Source organism: Pongo pygmaeus, chromosome 6 (genome assembly GCF_028885625.2).
Source record: "Pongo pygmaeus isolate AG05252 chromosome 6, NHGRI_mPonPyg2-v2.0_pri, whole genome shotgun sequence".
Classification (NCBI taxonomy): domain Eukaryota; kingdom Metazoa; phylum Chordata; class Mammalia; order Primates; family Hominidae; genus Pongo; species Pongo pygmaeus.
The window spans coordinates 138,156,648-138,171,968 of record NC_072379.2 but is presented as its reverse complement, the minus strand read 5'-3'; the positions used below and the strand labels follow the sequence as shown (position 1 = coordinate 138,171,968).

At 41.1% G+C, this 15,321-nt stretch overlaps 1 protein-coding gene and 1 pseudogene across 3 annotated transcripts in view; one reads left to right on the top strand and one right to left on the bottom strand.

Annotated features, from left to right (window-relative positions):
* Window positions 1-3,908: 3,908 nt before the first annotated feature.
* On the top strand, window positions 3,909-4,501 carry LOC129041308 (rRNA-processing protein FCF1 homolog; annotated as a pseudogene).
* A 7,779-nt stretch (window positions 4,502-12,280) lies between these two features.
* IFT56 (intraflagellar transport 56) overlaps window positions 12,281-15,321 on the bottom strand; it is a 56,661-nt gene continuing 53,620 nt past the window's right edge. For all 3 annotated transcript variants that reach the window (XM_054496764.2, XM_054496765.2, XM_054496766.2), the window contains one exon: window positions 12,281-14,159. In XM_054496764.2, coding sequence (XP_054352739.1) covers window positions 14,048-14,159 — 112 coding nt within the window. In that variant the 3' untranslated portion in view covers window positions 12,281-14,047. The remainder of the gene's footprint in view (window positions 14,160-15,321) is intronic.

The window sequence follows — 15,321 nt, the reverse complement described above, 5'->3', positions numbered from 1 at the left end:
CATCTGGATCTTGGATTCCTAGGTACAAGTGCCTTAGTGATATAGGAAGGAAGTGGCACCTATAAGAAACATTTTAAGGCCAGGCGTGGTGGCTCACTCCTGTAATCTTAGCACTTTGGGAGGCTGAGGCAGGAAGATTGCTTGAGGAGTTCAAGACTAGCCTGGGCAACATGGTGAAACGCCATCTCTACCAAAAATACAAAAATTCGCCAGGCACAGTAGCACACACCTGCAGTCCCAGCTACTCAGGAGGCTGAGGTGGGGGGATGGTTTGAGCCCAGGAGGCAGAGGTTGCAGTGAGCTATGATCATGCCACTGCACTCCAGCCTGAGTGACAGAGCCAGATCTTGTCTCAAAAAAAAAAAAAGAAAGAAATAACAAAAGAAAGAAAGAAAGAAAGGTATTACTTTAAAAATCAATATGAACCCTTAGCTTTCCTCAGAAGAGTGAATGATTCCAAGTCTAGGGTAGAAAAGGAACAAGATAAATCAGTGGCAATTTGGGTCAGAGAGCAAGGAAATTATCAAAGACTGATGGAGTCATGTCAAAAGTCACAGGAAGCCAGGCATGGTGGCTGCTTTAGAAGGCATTTGAATGATTCTATCTAAACATATCCTTATCTTTTTCTCACTGAAATACAATGATAAGGGGTAAAGAATTATTATTATTTTTCTTGAGGCAGAGTCCTGCTCCATCACCCAGGCTGGAGTGCAGTGGCATGATCATAGCTTGCAGTAGCCTCGAACTCCTGGGCTCAAGTGATCCTCCCATCCCAGCCTCCTGAGTAGCTAGGACTACACACATCTGCCACCGTGTAAGGGTAATGAATTTTTTTTTTTTTTTAGACATGGCGTTTTTAGATATGCTGCCCAGGATGGTCTTGAATTTCTGGGCTCAAGTGATCCTTCCACCTCAGTCTTTCAAAGCCCTGGGTTAGAGGCATGAGCCACTGTGCCTGGCTGGTAAAGGATTAGTAAAGATTCCTTTGTTCTTAGGTTACATTCAAAAGTACAATGTAGGCTGGACACAGTGGCTCATGCCTGTAATCCCAGCACTTTGGGAGGCCGAGGTGGGCAGATCACCTGAGGTCAGGAGTTCGAGACCAGCCTGGCCAACATGGTGAAACCCTGTCTCTACTAAACATACAAAAATTAGCCAGGTGTGGTGGCATATGCCTATAGTCCCAGCCACTAGAGAGGCTGAGGCAGAAAAATCACTTGAACCCGGGAGGTAGAGGTTGCAGTGAGCCGAGATCATGCCACTGCACGCCAGCCTGGGTGACAGAGCGAGACTCCATCTCAAAATATAAACAAACAAACAACAACAACAATGTGGAGCCAGGCATGGTGGTGTGCACCTGTGGTCCCAGCAGGCATGGTGGTGTGCACTTGTGGTCCCAGCAGGCATGGCGGTGTGCACCTGTGGTCCCAGCAGGCATGGCGGTGTGCACCTGTGATCCCAGCAGGCATGGTGGTGTGCACTTGGAGTCCCAGCTACTTAGGAGGCTGGCGTGGGAGGAAACTTTGCATCCAGGAGTTAGAGCCCAGCCTGGGCAACACAGCAAGACTCCATTCTCTAAAAACAAAGTTCACAGGACGGGAGTGGGTGTAGATATTGTTTGGCAAGAGGAAAAGAGTTCTGGAAATTGGTTGCACAACAATGTAATTTTATTAAAACAACAAGGAGATATAACTTCATGCCTGCTAAGATGGCTATTATCAAAAAGACAAGAGATAATATGTGTTGGCAAGGATATGGGCAAAAGGGAACCTTTGTACGCTGTTGGTAGAATCCATTATGGAAAACATTATGGAGATTCCACCACAAATTAATAATAGAACTGCCATATAATCCAGCAAGCCCATTTCTGGGTATATATCTGAAAGAAATGAAATCAGTATGTCAAAGAGGCATCTGCACTCCCATGTTCATTGGCAGCATTATTCACAATAGCCAAGACATGGAAACAACCTAAGTGTCCATTGGTAGATGAATGGATACATTGTTATATATATACACATACACATATACACACGCACACATGTGCATATAGAGACATGATAGACTGTTATTCAGTCACAAAAAGAAAATCCTGCTATTTGCAACAACATTATTCATAATAGCCAAGTATAAACCTTGAGGGCATGATGCTAAGTGAAATATATCAGACAGAGAAAGACAAATACTATATAATCTTACTCATATGTCAAATTTTAAAAAGATGAACTCACAGAAAGAGTAAAATGGTGGCTGCAGGGGCTAAGAGGTAGGAGATATGGGGAGATGTTGGTCAAAGGATAAAAACTTTGTCATAAGATGAGTAAGTTTTGGAGATCTAATGTAGCATAGTGACATTATTTGATAACAATGTATACTTGAAATTTGCTAAGAGACTAGATCTCAAGTATTCTCATCACAGAGACACACACACACGGTAACTAGGTAAGGCAATAGATGTGTTAACTAACTTGATTGTGGTAATTATTTCACAATATAGACATATATCACATAATCACTTTGTACACCTTAGTTTTATACAGTCGTATTTGTCAATTATACCTCATAAAGCTAGGGACAAAAAGAATATGGGGAAAGAAAGATTAATAACTATAAAAAGTCTTCATTAAGAGCTATTTCTTTTTTTTTTTTTTTTTCTTTTAAGACAGAGTCTTGCTCTGTCCCACAGGCTGGAGTGCAGTGGCGCCATCTCGGCTCACTGCAAGCTCCGCCTCCTGGGTTCACGCCATTCTCCTGCCTCAGCCTCCCGAGTAGCTGGGACTACAGGCGCCCACCACCGTGCCCGGCTAATTTTTTGTATTTTTAGTAGAGACGGGGTTTCACCGTGTTAGCCAGGATGGTCTCCATCTCCTGACCTCGTGATCCGCCCACCTCGGACTCCCAAAGTGCTGGGATTACAGGTGTGAGCCACTGCGCCTGGCCTGAGCTATTTATTATTATAACTTTTTTTTTTTTTGAGATGGAGTTTCACTCTTGTTGCCCAGGCTGGAGTGCAGCGGTGCGATCTCGGCTCACTGCAACCTTTGCCTCCTGGTTTCAAGCCATTCTCCTGCCTCAGCCTCCCAAGTAGCTGAGATTACAGGCACCCACCACCATCCCCAGCTAATTATTGTATTTTTAGTAGAGACGGGGTTTCACCACGTTGACCAGGTCTCGAACTCCTGACCTCAGATGATCCACCTGCCTCGGCTTTCCAAAGTGCTGGGATTACAGGCGTGAGCTGCCGCTCCCAGCCTAACTTCTTTATTTTTTTAAGATGAGGTTTTGCTCTGTTAGCCAGGCTAGAGTGCAGTGGTGCCATCATAGCTCACTGTAGCCTCAAATTCCTGGGCTCAAGCAGTCCTCCTACCTGGGCTTCCCAAAGTGCTGGGAATTGCAGTTGTGAGCCACTGCACCTAGCCTATAACTCCTCAGGTTACTTGACAGCCTTATGCAGTTTTATTGCATGCACTAAACACAAATGAAGGGCAGATAAAAATATTATATATAAAAACCCAATGTGGATGTACTTTACACCACTGAACTGTATACTTAAAATGGCTAAGATGGGCCGGGCTCACACCTGTAATCCCAGTACTTGGGGAGTCTGATGGGGGCGGATCACCTGAGGTCAGGAGTTCAAGACCAGCCTGGCCAATACGGTGAAACCCTGTCTCTACTAAAAATACAAAAATTAGCCGGGCGTGGTGTCACACGCCTATAGCCCCAGCTACTCAGGAGGCTGAGGCAGAAGAATCACTTGAACCAGGGAGACAGAGGTTGCAGCGAGATGAGATCATGCCACTGCACTCCAGCCTGGGTGACAGAGTGAGATTCTGTCTCAAAAAAAAAAAAAAAAAAAGGCTAAGATGGGATTCCGGAAGAAACAAGAGTGTGATGTGAGTGTGCAGAGGCAAAAGAAATCAAGGAATTATGCGACCATGAAGCCAATGCTTAGTCTCAGAGATCAGAGGCTTAAAGAAAGGGATAGATTAAAATCTAAAAAGCAAGAAAAGAAAGATTCTAACATACTAAAGGAAAGAGAAGTTCCTCAACACCCTTCCTGCTTATTTTTCCAATATAATACACAGCTGGGCCACCTTACCACATCCTTGTTGATTCCAACTTTATCAACTTTTCCATTAAAGCCAAACCAGACTTAGTGCAGTCAATGATGGACTGTCTGTAGGCCACGTGTATCCCTTATATAACTGATTGTGTAATGGCTGAAATTGAGAAATTGGGGCAGAATTATTGAGTGGCTCTAAGGATCTCCAAGGATCCAAGGTTTGAATGATTACCATGCACACACAAAGGAACCTATGCAGATGACTGCTTAGTACAGAGAGAAACTCAGCACAAATGTTACATTGTGGCCACGGTTGACCAGGACCTTAAAAGAAGAATCTGTAAGATTCTGGGAGTTCCTATCATGTACATTTCTAACCATAGATATAACATCGAATGAATGCCAGATTCATTCTGTGGAGTCCCTGGGTTCTAATTCTTACAAGACAAAGTTTCCCTGCCTTTCTTTGACCAATTTTCCTCTTGTTGCCAGTTTCGTCTGCCTTTCTTTGACCGATTTTCTCTTGCTGCCAGTTCATTAAACATGTAATAGCATGAATTATTATTCTATTCACCCATTTGCTCTATTATGAGCTGAGTATGAATAATTATGCTCACTTTTTTTAATGCTGTTTTGAAATTGATATTTTGTCTCATTTAAAAATTTTAAGGCTGGGTGCAGTGGTTCACACCTGTAATCCCAGCACTTTGGGAGGCCAAGGCAGGTGGATCACCTGAGGTCGGGAGTTTGAGACCAACCTGGCCAACATGGTGAAACCCCCTCTCTACTAAAAATACAAAAAATTAGCCGGGGGTGGTGGCGGGTGCCTGTAATCTCAGGTAGTCTGGAGGCTGAGGCAGGAGAATCGCTTGAACCCGGGGGGCAGAGGTTGCAGTGAGCCGAGATCGTACCATTGCACTCCAGCCTGGGCAACAAGTGCGAAACTCTGTCTCCAAAAAAAAAAAAAAATTAAATGATAGTCAAGGTACAAAATCTCAGGAAGAAGACGTTTTATACTTTGAGTTCTGTTGCACAGTATGGTGAATATAGTTAATAATAGAGTTTTTTTTTTTTTTTTTTTTGAGAAGGAGTTTCACTCTTGTTGCCCAGGCTGGAGTGCAATGGCGTGATCTTGGCTCACCGCAACCTCCGCCTCCTGGGTTCAAGCGATTCTCCTGCCTCAGCCTCCTGAGTAGCTGGGATTACAGGCATGTACCACCATGCCCGGCTAATTTTGTATTTTTCCAGTAGAGACGGGGTTTCTCCATGTTGGTCAGGCTGGTCTCGCACTCTCGACCTCAGGTGATCTGCCTGCCTCGGCCTCCCAAAGTGCTGGGATTACAGGCGTAAGCCACGGCACCCGGCCTAATAATAGAGTATTATACATTTCACAATTGCTAAGAGTAAATTTCAAATGTTCTCATCACAAAAATGTTAAGTATTTGAAGTGATGATTAGTTAACTAGCTTGACTTTGTTATTCCACATTGTACCCAAAAATTATGACATCACTTTGTGACCCATAAACTTATACAATTATAAATTGTCAATTTACAATAAGGGTTGCAAATAATGGTTAAGATGGTAACTTTTATGTTATGTGTATTTTAGCACAATTTAAAACATTTTTTTACAGTTCACAGGAGCCAGTTTAAAGGAGCTCTTGCTGGAAAGCTCAAACATCAAAATAAATAATGTTTGCAGTTAATTGATACATCAAATATGTAACACTCCATGGTTTCAAGGCTCCTAATCCCAGCAAGCAGGCAGATTGTTTGAGCCTAGGAGTTCCAGACCAGCCTGGGCAAAATGGCGAAACCCTGTCTGTACCAAAAATACAAAAATCAGCCAGTTTCATAACCCAGTCTCAAAATAAATAAATAGATAAAAAATTTAAAATAAGTTTAAAAATTAAAAATAAATAAATAAAAAATTAAAAAATCTCCATGGTTTCATGATACTTGAAAAGAAAAAAAAAGGAAAGGAAAGAAAACCTCGTTGGTTACTATAGAAGGTTGCTAGGGCACTTGTTTATTTATTTTTTTGAAAACTGATAAAAGAATTTTCCTTCCTCTCAACTTCCCTGTATAAACTGATTTTGAGAGTAATCCAATAGTTAAATGAGAAAGTTCTTCTTTACAGAATTTCAGTCAAAAAGCAGATAACGAATGACAGAATTAGGAACTCACTATTTTGCAACCCTAAATAAAAGAAGGCCTCTCAGCATGATCATCACGGCTGCTCCAACAGTTAAATGAAAGGTTGAAGGCGAGCTTTGCAACGGAGGGATCAGAGGGAGCCGACTGATCCTTAGCATCACCCTTTACATCCAATTACCAGTGTAAAGGCAATCTGAGTTACACAGGAACATGTTCAACAATCCTACATGGAATCAGCCAACCAAATTTGTAACAACATGGGGCATTCCACAACACAAATGACTCAGTTTCTCCAACAAATCAATGGCTTGGGAGAACAGTGGGGAAAGGATAGCCATTAAAAAAATAAGTAGGCTGGGCCTGGTGGCTCACGCCTGTAATCCCAACACTTTAGGAGGCTGAGGCAGGCGAATCAAGAGGTCAGGAGTTTGAGACCAGCCTGGCCAACATGGTGAAACCCCGTCCCCACTAAAAATACAAAAAATTAGTTGGGCGTGGTGGTGGGCGCCTGTAATCCCAGCTACTCGGGAGGCTGAGGCAGGAGAATTGCTTGAACCCGGGAGGTGGAGGTTGCAGTGAGCCAAGATCACGCCATTGCACCTCCGGCCTGGGCAACAGTGCAAGACTCTGTTTTGGGGAAAAAAAAAGTGTAGACCGGGTACAGTGGCTCACACCTGTAATGCAGCACAGTGGGAGGCTGAGGCAGAGAGGATCTCTTGTGGCCAGGAGTTTAAGACCACCCTGGCCAACATAGTGAGACCTCATCTCTAACTTAAAAAAAAAAAAAGGTGTAAGGGATAGAATAGCTACATATAGTGTGGTACTTAGTCTGGATCCTAATTCTAGTAAACCATTTTGGAGACAATTGGAAAAATGTGAGTAAAGACTAGGCATTAGATGATATGAAGAAATTATTTTGCTAGATGTAAAGATTTATTTTACACTTTTTTTTGTTTGTTTGTTTTTTTGCAGACTGAGCAACATGGCTCTACCAAAAAAAGTTACAAAAATTAGCCAGGTGTGGGCCGGGCCCAGTGGCTCATGCCTGTAATCCCAGCACTTTGGGAGGCCGAGGCGGGCGGATCGCGAGCTCAGGAGATTGAGACCATCCTGGCTAACACGGTGAAACCCTGTCTCTACTAAAAATGCAAAAAATTAGCCGGGTGTGGTGGCGGGCGCCTGTAGTCCCAGCTACTCGGGAGGCTGAGGCAGGAGAATGGCGTGAACCCAGGAGGCGGAGCTTTCAGTGAGCAGAAATTGCGTCACTGCACTCCAGCCTGGGCGACAGAGCGAGACTCTGTCTCAAAAAAACAAACAAACAAACAACAACAACAAAAATTAGCCAGGTGTGATGGCACAAGCCCATAGTCCCAGCTACTCCGGAGGTGGAGGTGGGAGGATCGTTTGGGCCCAGGAGGCAGAAGTTTCAGTGACCTAAGATTGTGGCACTGCACTCCAGCCTGGGCAACAGAACGAGATCCTGTCTCAAAAACAAAACAAAACAAAAAATTTTTTTTGATGATACAAATAACATGTGCTCATTCTAGAAAAATCAGAAAATACAGAATACAGAAAGAAGAATATACGATACCCAGTTCCATCATTTGAAGATAATCATTGTTCTTATATTTAGGAGCATTTCCTTCTAGTTATATATTTATAAACTTCGTTTTGTTTTATCTCTGTTGCACAGGATTGGGTTGGTCATACTCTTTGGCTCAAGATGACACTCTCTCACCATTGGCCCTCTTTTATTTAACTATTTATAGTTTATTTTTAATAGTATGTTTATTTATAGTTTATTAAGGAATAAACCCCTGTGACTCATCGTCTACATGAAAACTAGAATCCGGAAAAAAAACCTAATATGATATGATGAATCCTGATGATTATCTATGTGGCCTCCTCTCCATCTCAGCCCCTCCTCCCCAACTTGGTAACCACCATGCTGACTTGCGTTCATCATTCCCCTGCTTTCCTTCTGAGTGTATATGTGAGTTGTCTTTAACTTATAAAAGGTTATTGCTCTAAGCAGTATATTGTTGCAAGAGGCTGTAATTCATTTATTCTGTATAATATTCCTTTGTGACTTTACTACAGTTTATTTATCCATTCTCCTGTGAATGGATATTTGGGTTGTTTCTAGGTTTTCCTGGGAACAGTTCTGACAAGTAGTTACATTTTATACTTCAAATTTCATCTTAAGATACACTACTCCCATGCCACCTTTTCTTTTTATTTCCATAGGTTTTTGAGGAACAGGTGGCATTTAGTTACATGAGTAAGTTCTTTAGTGGTGATTTGTGAGATTTTGGTGCACCGATCTCCTGAACAGTTATACTCAATTTGTGGTCTTTTACCCCTCACCCCCTTCCCACCCTTTCCCCCTGAGTCCCCAAAGTCCATTGTGTCATTCTTATGCCTTTTGCATCCTCATAGCTTAGCCCCAACTTATGAGTGAGAACATATGATATTTGGTTTTCCATTCCTGAATTACTTCGCTTAGAATAATCATCTCCAATCCCATCCAGGTTGCTCCAAATGCCACTAATTAATTCCTTTTCATGGTGGAGTAGTATTCCATCATATATATATATATATATATGATGATATATATGATATATACATATACGCATATATGTATCATATACATATATGATATACACATATACACATATATGTATCATATACATATATGATATATATATGATGATATATACATATATATGTATATCACAGTTTCTTTATCCACCTGTTGATTGATGGGCATTTGGGTTGGTTCCACATTTTTGCAATTATGAATTGTGCTGCTATAAATATGCGTGTGCAAGTATCTTTTTCGTACAATGACTTCTTTTCCTCTGGGTAGATACCCAGTAGTGGGATTGCTGGATCAAATGGTAGTTGTACTTTTAGTTCTTTAAGCAGTCTCCACGGTGTTCCATAGTGGTTGTACTAGTTTACATTCCCACCAGCAGTGTAGAAGTGTTCTGTTTTTACTGCATCCACACTAACATCTATTATTTTTCGATTTCTTAATTATGACCATTCTTGCAGGAGTGAGGTGGCATCACACTGTGGTTTTGATTAGCATTTCCCTGATCATTAGTGATATTGAGCATTTTTTCATGTTTGTTGGCCATTTCTGTGTCTTCTTTTGAGAATTGCCTATTTATGTCCTTAGCCTAAGGGTTTTTTTCTTTTTTTTTTTGAGACAGAGTTTCGCTCTTTTGCCCAGGCTAGAGTGCAATGCTGCAATCTCAGCTCACTGCGACCTCTGCCTCCCAGGTTCAAGTGATTCTTGTGCCTCAGCTTCCTGAGTAGCTGAGATTACAGGTGCCTGCCACCACGCCTGGCTAGTTTTTGTATTTTTTCATAAAGACAGGGTTTCACCATGTTGGCCAGGCTGGTCTCGAACTACTGACCTCATGATCCACCTGCCTCAGCATCCCAAAGTGCTGGGATTATAGGCGTGAGCCACCATGACCGGCCATCTCCTTCCTCCTTCACCACAATCACCCAATCAGCCCCTAGGTGTTTTTGGTATTCAGATTTCATTTAAAGAAAAAGTTTTGATGGCAACAAATGTGCAAACTTCTCTACACACTCCACACTCAACACACACACATTGACTGATGACATTCATTTTGTTGTGTGCTGTCTTATATTCTTCTCATATTCCTGAAGCTCTGTGTTAAGGTAGTTTACAGGCATGTCACTAAGTCCCTAGCTCTGCTGCTCTGAGACCATCTTAATAGTTGGGAGTACTGTTTGAACATTATTATAAAGTACATACTGTAACCTTGAACTGCTGGTCTCAAGTGATCCTCCCTTCTCAGCCTCCCAAGTAGCTGGGATGACAGGAATGTGCCACTACACTTGGCTAATTAAAAAAATTTTTTTTTTTTTTTGTAGAGACAGGGTTTTGGTATGTTGCTCAGGCTGGTCTCAAATTCCTGGCATCAAGTGATCCTCCCAGCTCAGCCTCCCAAAGTGTTGGGATTACAGGCATAAGCCACTGTGCCCAGCCTAGAAGTATTTTATAGGATGAAGAAAAGAGAGATAAGACGACTATTCATCTAAGACAGACATGTTCTTAATACAGGAACTAGTAAATCACTACTTCATTTTTGCCATTAGAAAGTAGATATAAGTCTTGTGATATCATGCTGTTTGCTAGCACCTTTCTGAACGTGCACTAAGCCCCAGAGGAGGAAAGCAGTCCCTTGGCTTCCGTCTACTTGGATGCATGTGATGTGTGTGGCACACATGGCAGAGCCATGGGCATCTTGCTAGCTGTTGAGCTTTGGGATCCATTCTGATTGCTTCTCCCAAATGAGGCAGGATGCATCTCATTTACATGGATACAAACATTCCATTGCCTTCTTTTATTGCTCAACACTTTATTCCCACTGATGATATCAATCACGTTATTGTGTTTAGTTGTGTATACTTCTGTTAGAGTTCCTTGAGAGTCAGGCCTGTGCATTATTTATCTTTGCATCCCAAGTACCTGGCATATGCTTAGCACACAATAAAATAATAATTAAATGGGAACTGAATATATGAGGTTAGACTTCACAAGTCACTTGCTCTACCAATTACTGTATGTATGTTTAATTATTCAGTCAACAAGTATTTGAGAGCTTTGAGTGTAGTGAGGTACTACACTACACACTGGTCATATAACTTCTGAATGGGCTGTAATTCAGCATGAATGGGTTGTAATTCAGCAAAGAGCCAAGCCTAGTATGATTCAGCAGGAACCACCAGCCTCTTAGTGGAAAGGGCTTCTTGGGGAATATGTACTTTCCTCTCTTCTAAAGAGTAACTTATGGGGCCCAAAACTTTATATCTCTCCTTTCATTCTAGGGCTAGGAAAAAAAAGGGTAGAAGGCACATGACATACTTAGGTCCCACCCTCATCACACTCAACAGACTATCATACTAAGAACCAAATAATAAACTTTAATTTGAATATAGTACAGTAGAATATAATAATTATTTTGAGGTACAAAAATAATTATAAAATACTTTTCCCATTTGCAAGTAATGTATGCTATAGACTATAAATAGTACACTGATGCCAGAAACTGTACATATTTCACTACATGCCTAAGTCTGGGTCTTCCTCTCTCCTCCATCATCACATGTAAGAAAACCAGCTGTGCAATACTACTTTGCAATCTTGAAACTCTATTAAGACATTTCAGAAGTAGCTATCTTTAATAACAGAATTAGATGGTACCTTTCTTTAAAATAGTATGTATGTTTTTTGGCTCAATCCTATAGATGAAAAAGTTTACAAAAATTAGATTTCTGCCATTTTTGGAATATCTGCTTTTTTTTCCCAAAAGACAGGAAAATGTCAGAGAGAATCTAGAGTGTTGAATTTAACAAAAGCTCATTTGAAAGTAAATCTCCATCAATGGAAAAGCTTTTTGACTATAGGCAATTTGAAAATAATAGCAATTCACTGGAAGACAAATTTCACTGCCAAAACCTGCTGACGAGTTCTCCCTGTCTTTTTTTTCTTTTCTTTTCTTTTTCTGTTTGAGACAGAGTTTCGCTCTGTCACTCAGGCTGGAGTGCAGTGGCGCAATCTGGCTCACTGCAAGCTCCACCTCCCGAGTTCAAGGCATTCTCCTGCCTCAGCCTCCTGAGTAGCTGGGACTACAGGCGCCTGCCACCACGCCTGGCTAATTTTTTTTTTTTTTGTATTTTTAGTAGAGACAGGGTTTCACCGTGTTAGCCAGGATGGTCTCAATCTCCTGACCTCGTGATCCGCTTGCCTCGGCCTCTCAAAGTGCTGGGATTACAGGCATGAGCCACCGCGCCCGGCACCTCTCCCTGTCTTTTCTATTACTGTGTTTCCTAATATTTTAAGTGAGGTAAGAATTACAAGAATGATTCTAAAAATTATAGCAGGTTCTACCCAGATGGGACCCATCTAGTTCCTAAGATGCTGAGAGCCATTTATTATTTAAAAAGTAGGAACAACATGAGGAAACAGAAGCTTTGGCATATGAAAAAAGATGTAGCTTTGCTTCCTAGAATTCAGTTATTTAGGCCAGTTTATTTTGATTTGTGCTCTGAACTGATTATACATGGGTCTAAGATAAAAGAGAAAAACTGGCCATCTTCATGAGTAGAGGTGAAATAACCCCTTGCGACAGTCCTGAAGGTGAAGGCAATCTTCAGTCATTGATCTCTTCTTGGCTGCTTCCACTCCTGCCATTTTCTCATCTCCTTTCTATACAAGTCCTTCATCCACAAGTGGAGTGCTGGGATAAGTGGAACAACTAATACAGTGCCTGCGGGTATCTTCCTGACTTCAGTGCTTGAGGAATTCTTTTGTTCAGTTCTCTTCCCATCTATTCTCTTCTAGGTAGGGATGGCTCTGCACTTTCTAGACCTGTAACACTAGGTACCTTAAACTAATAGAAAAAAACTATATGGTGTAAAAACAAAGGTAGTATAAAACATAGAAAGATGTGGGTCTGTTTTCTGGAAATAGGTTGTGAACTTAAGAATGCTCAGTTGTATAGTAGGTTTACGTTATAAGAGCTCAGAAACATGGGGCTGGAATATGACTTACGACACAGAGCCTAGCCATTAGGAGATTCCCTCAAAGGACTTTATACAATTCATGTTTTATTATCGTTACATTAATAAGTGCCCACAATGCATATAAATCACTGTAGCCCTACTTTCAAAACTGATGTTTGGGCCAGGCGCAGTGGCTCATGCCTGTAATCCCAGCACTTTGGGAGGCTGAGGCGGGCGGATCACGAGGTCAGGAGATGGAGACCATCCTGGCTAACACGGTGAAACCCCGTCTCTACCAAAAATACAAAAAAATTAGCCAGGCGTGGTGGCGGGCGCCTGTAGTCCCAGCTACTCGGGAGGCTGAGGCAGGAGAATGGCATGAACCCAGGAGGCAGAGCTTGCAGTGAGCCGAGATTGCACCACTGCACTCCAGCCTGGGCAACAGAGCAAGACTCCGCCTCAAAACAACAACAACAACAGCAAAAACTGATGTTTGTTCAGCAAGATACATGAACAAAAACCTAACCTGCTTTGTTACCTAAAATATTATGGTACCAAAATATAATAGACTAGTGAGATTCATAAACATTGTTTCTTGAATACCTTTAGAGGTACTACAATTTTCTTCATAGTACTCACCTTTTAAAACATTGCAATACTCATCTTACTGCACTGTAACATGTTATTATCATCAACAATTTAATTACTGAAAGAGTAATCCCATAAATCTATCCTATTAATGACTGGACAGTTTGATAAAGTAGCTTACTGCCATTCTTAGAATCACATAGCTAGTTATTCTCCCAAGATTCAGAGGTGAAGTTATAAAACCCTTTATGGAATTCCCCAATAAAATGGGATAATGTACAGAGATGCCTTAAAGTTAAATGATACAATGATGCTGATTCTTGAACATCGAAGACGTTTGTTATTGTAGCCAGGAGACAATGCCATAAAATGCTAAAAAAAAAAATTATACTGTTTTCCTTAAAGTCAGTAAATTGCATAAAAGTACTCTGAGCATTTTTGGAAGAAAGGCACCAGATAAGTCCAAAGTCTTATTGCTACTAGGATCATACAGGGTCACAGACTATGGCACTCTGTTCAGCCAGGAGACTAAGTCTCAGCAAGTCAGTCTCTGACCTTGAGGCTTAAAGAGCAAGGAAGGAAAATATCAATAAAACAGAGCCCTGTATCACAGATTAAACTGGAGTGAAAATGATTTCCAGTTTTATGTCAAAGTAGAAGCTGGTTCCTAGGATGCTGGAGCTATTTTAGATGGGCACTCTGTTTTCTTTGGCCCATTTCTTCATGATCCGGATCATGTATTCTACTTGGGTGTTACCTGTGCTTCTCAGTAAATGGAGCACTTCTCGAAGGGTCTCTCTGAGGAAAAGATTTGAAAAGACAAAGTGTTTCAATGAAGAATGAAAATTTAAAAATGTAATAAAGTCTGAACTGTCCTTCATACTGTGTGTCTCGCAGGGCATTTTTGGTAATAGACTCTTCCACTGTGTATTCATAAAGCAATTACAAACTGCCTAGCCTTATGTTCTTACGGTGGCAGAGTAAAATAGAAATTATGTGAAATCTTCCTTACCAATCCAAGTGTTCCTTGTTTATCCATACTACCTATATACATACTGATAATCTTTTTGTCCTTTCTCAGATGACCTAAATATTCCCATTTCTATTCTTATTCTGCAAGACTAGAAAGAGTATATCCAGAAGTTGGGGTTCAAGTTCTAGCTCAAACACCAGCAAGTCACTTAGTTTGTCTAACTCATGGATTTCTCCCTTGTTTAAGGTGGTAACCACCTTCAATTAGGCATCACTGTCAAATTCATAAAATTTTACAAAGCCAAAGGAATAAGGGATTTTTTTCAAGAAAAATAATACATGAATAAATATGGAAGAGATGAACATTAAGGACTAAGCCTAGCATTTATATTTGAAGTAATTTAAATTTAATTAAAATTAAAACATATTTTAAGTAATGAATGCTAAAATTTCCCTATTGCCCTAGCAAATCTATAGGCGACTGCCTATGAACCTATTTGCTTAAGAGTCTTCTCATATTTTCTACTTCTTTTTCCCCACAAACAACCTCTTTCACCTAACCAAATGCTTTTAAACTTTTACTTAGAACTAGAAGTACTATAAGGTAGGAAGTAATTTTTGATAGATTATTTTCTTACAAAATTATCACATTTCCTATTCATGTATCAGTAACAAATACATTCCATGAAGTTATTTTTAGAAAATGGAATCGAGTTGTGTTTTAATGTTTGTTTCAAATGAAACTATAGGCTGGGCATGGTTGCTCATGCCTGTAATCCCAGAACTTTGGGAGACTGAGGTGGAAGGATCACCTGAGGTCTGGAGTTTGAGACCAGCCTGGCCAACATGGTGAAACCCTGTCCCTACTAAAAATACAAAAATTAGCCAGGCATGGTAGCACGTGCCTGTAATCCCAGCTACTCGGGAGGGTGAGGCAGGAGAATCACTTGAACCCGGGAGGCAGAGGTTGCAGTGAGCTGAGATCACG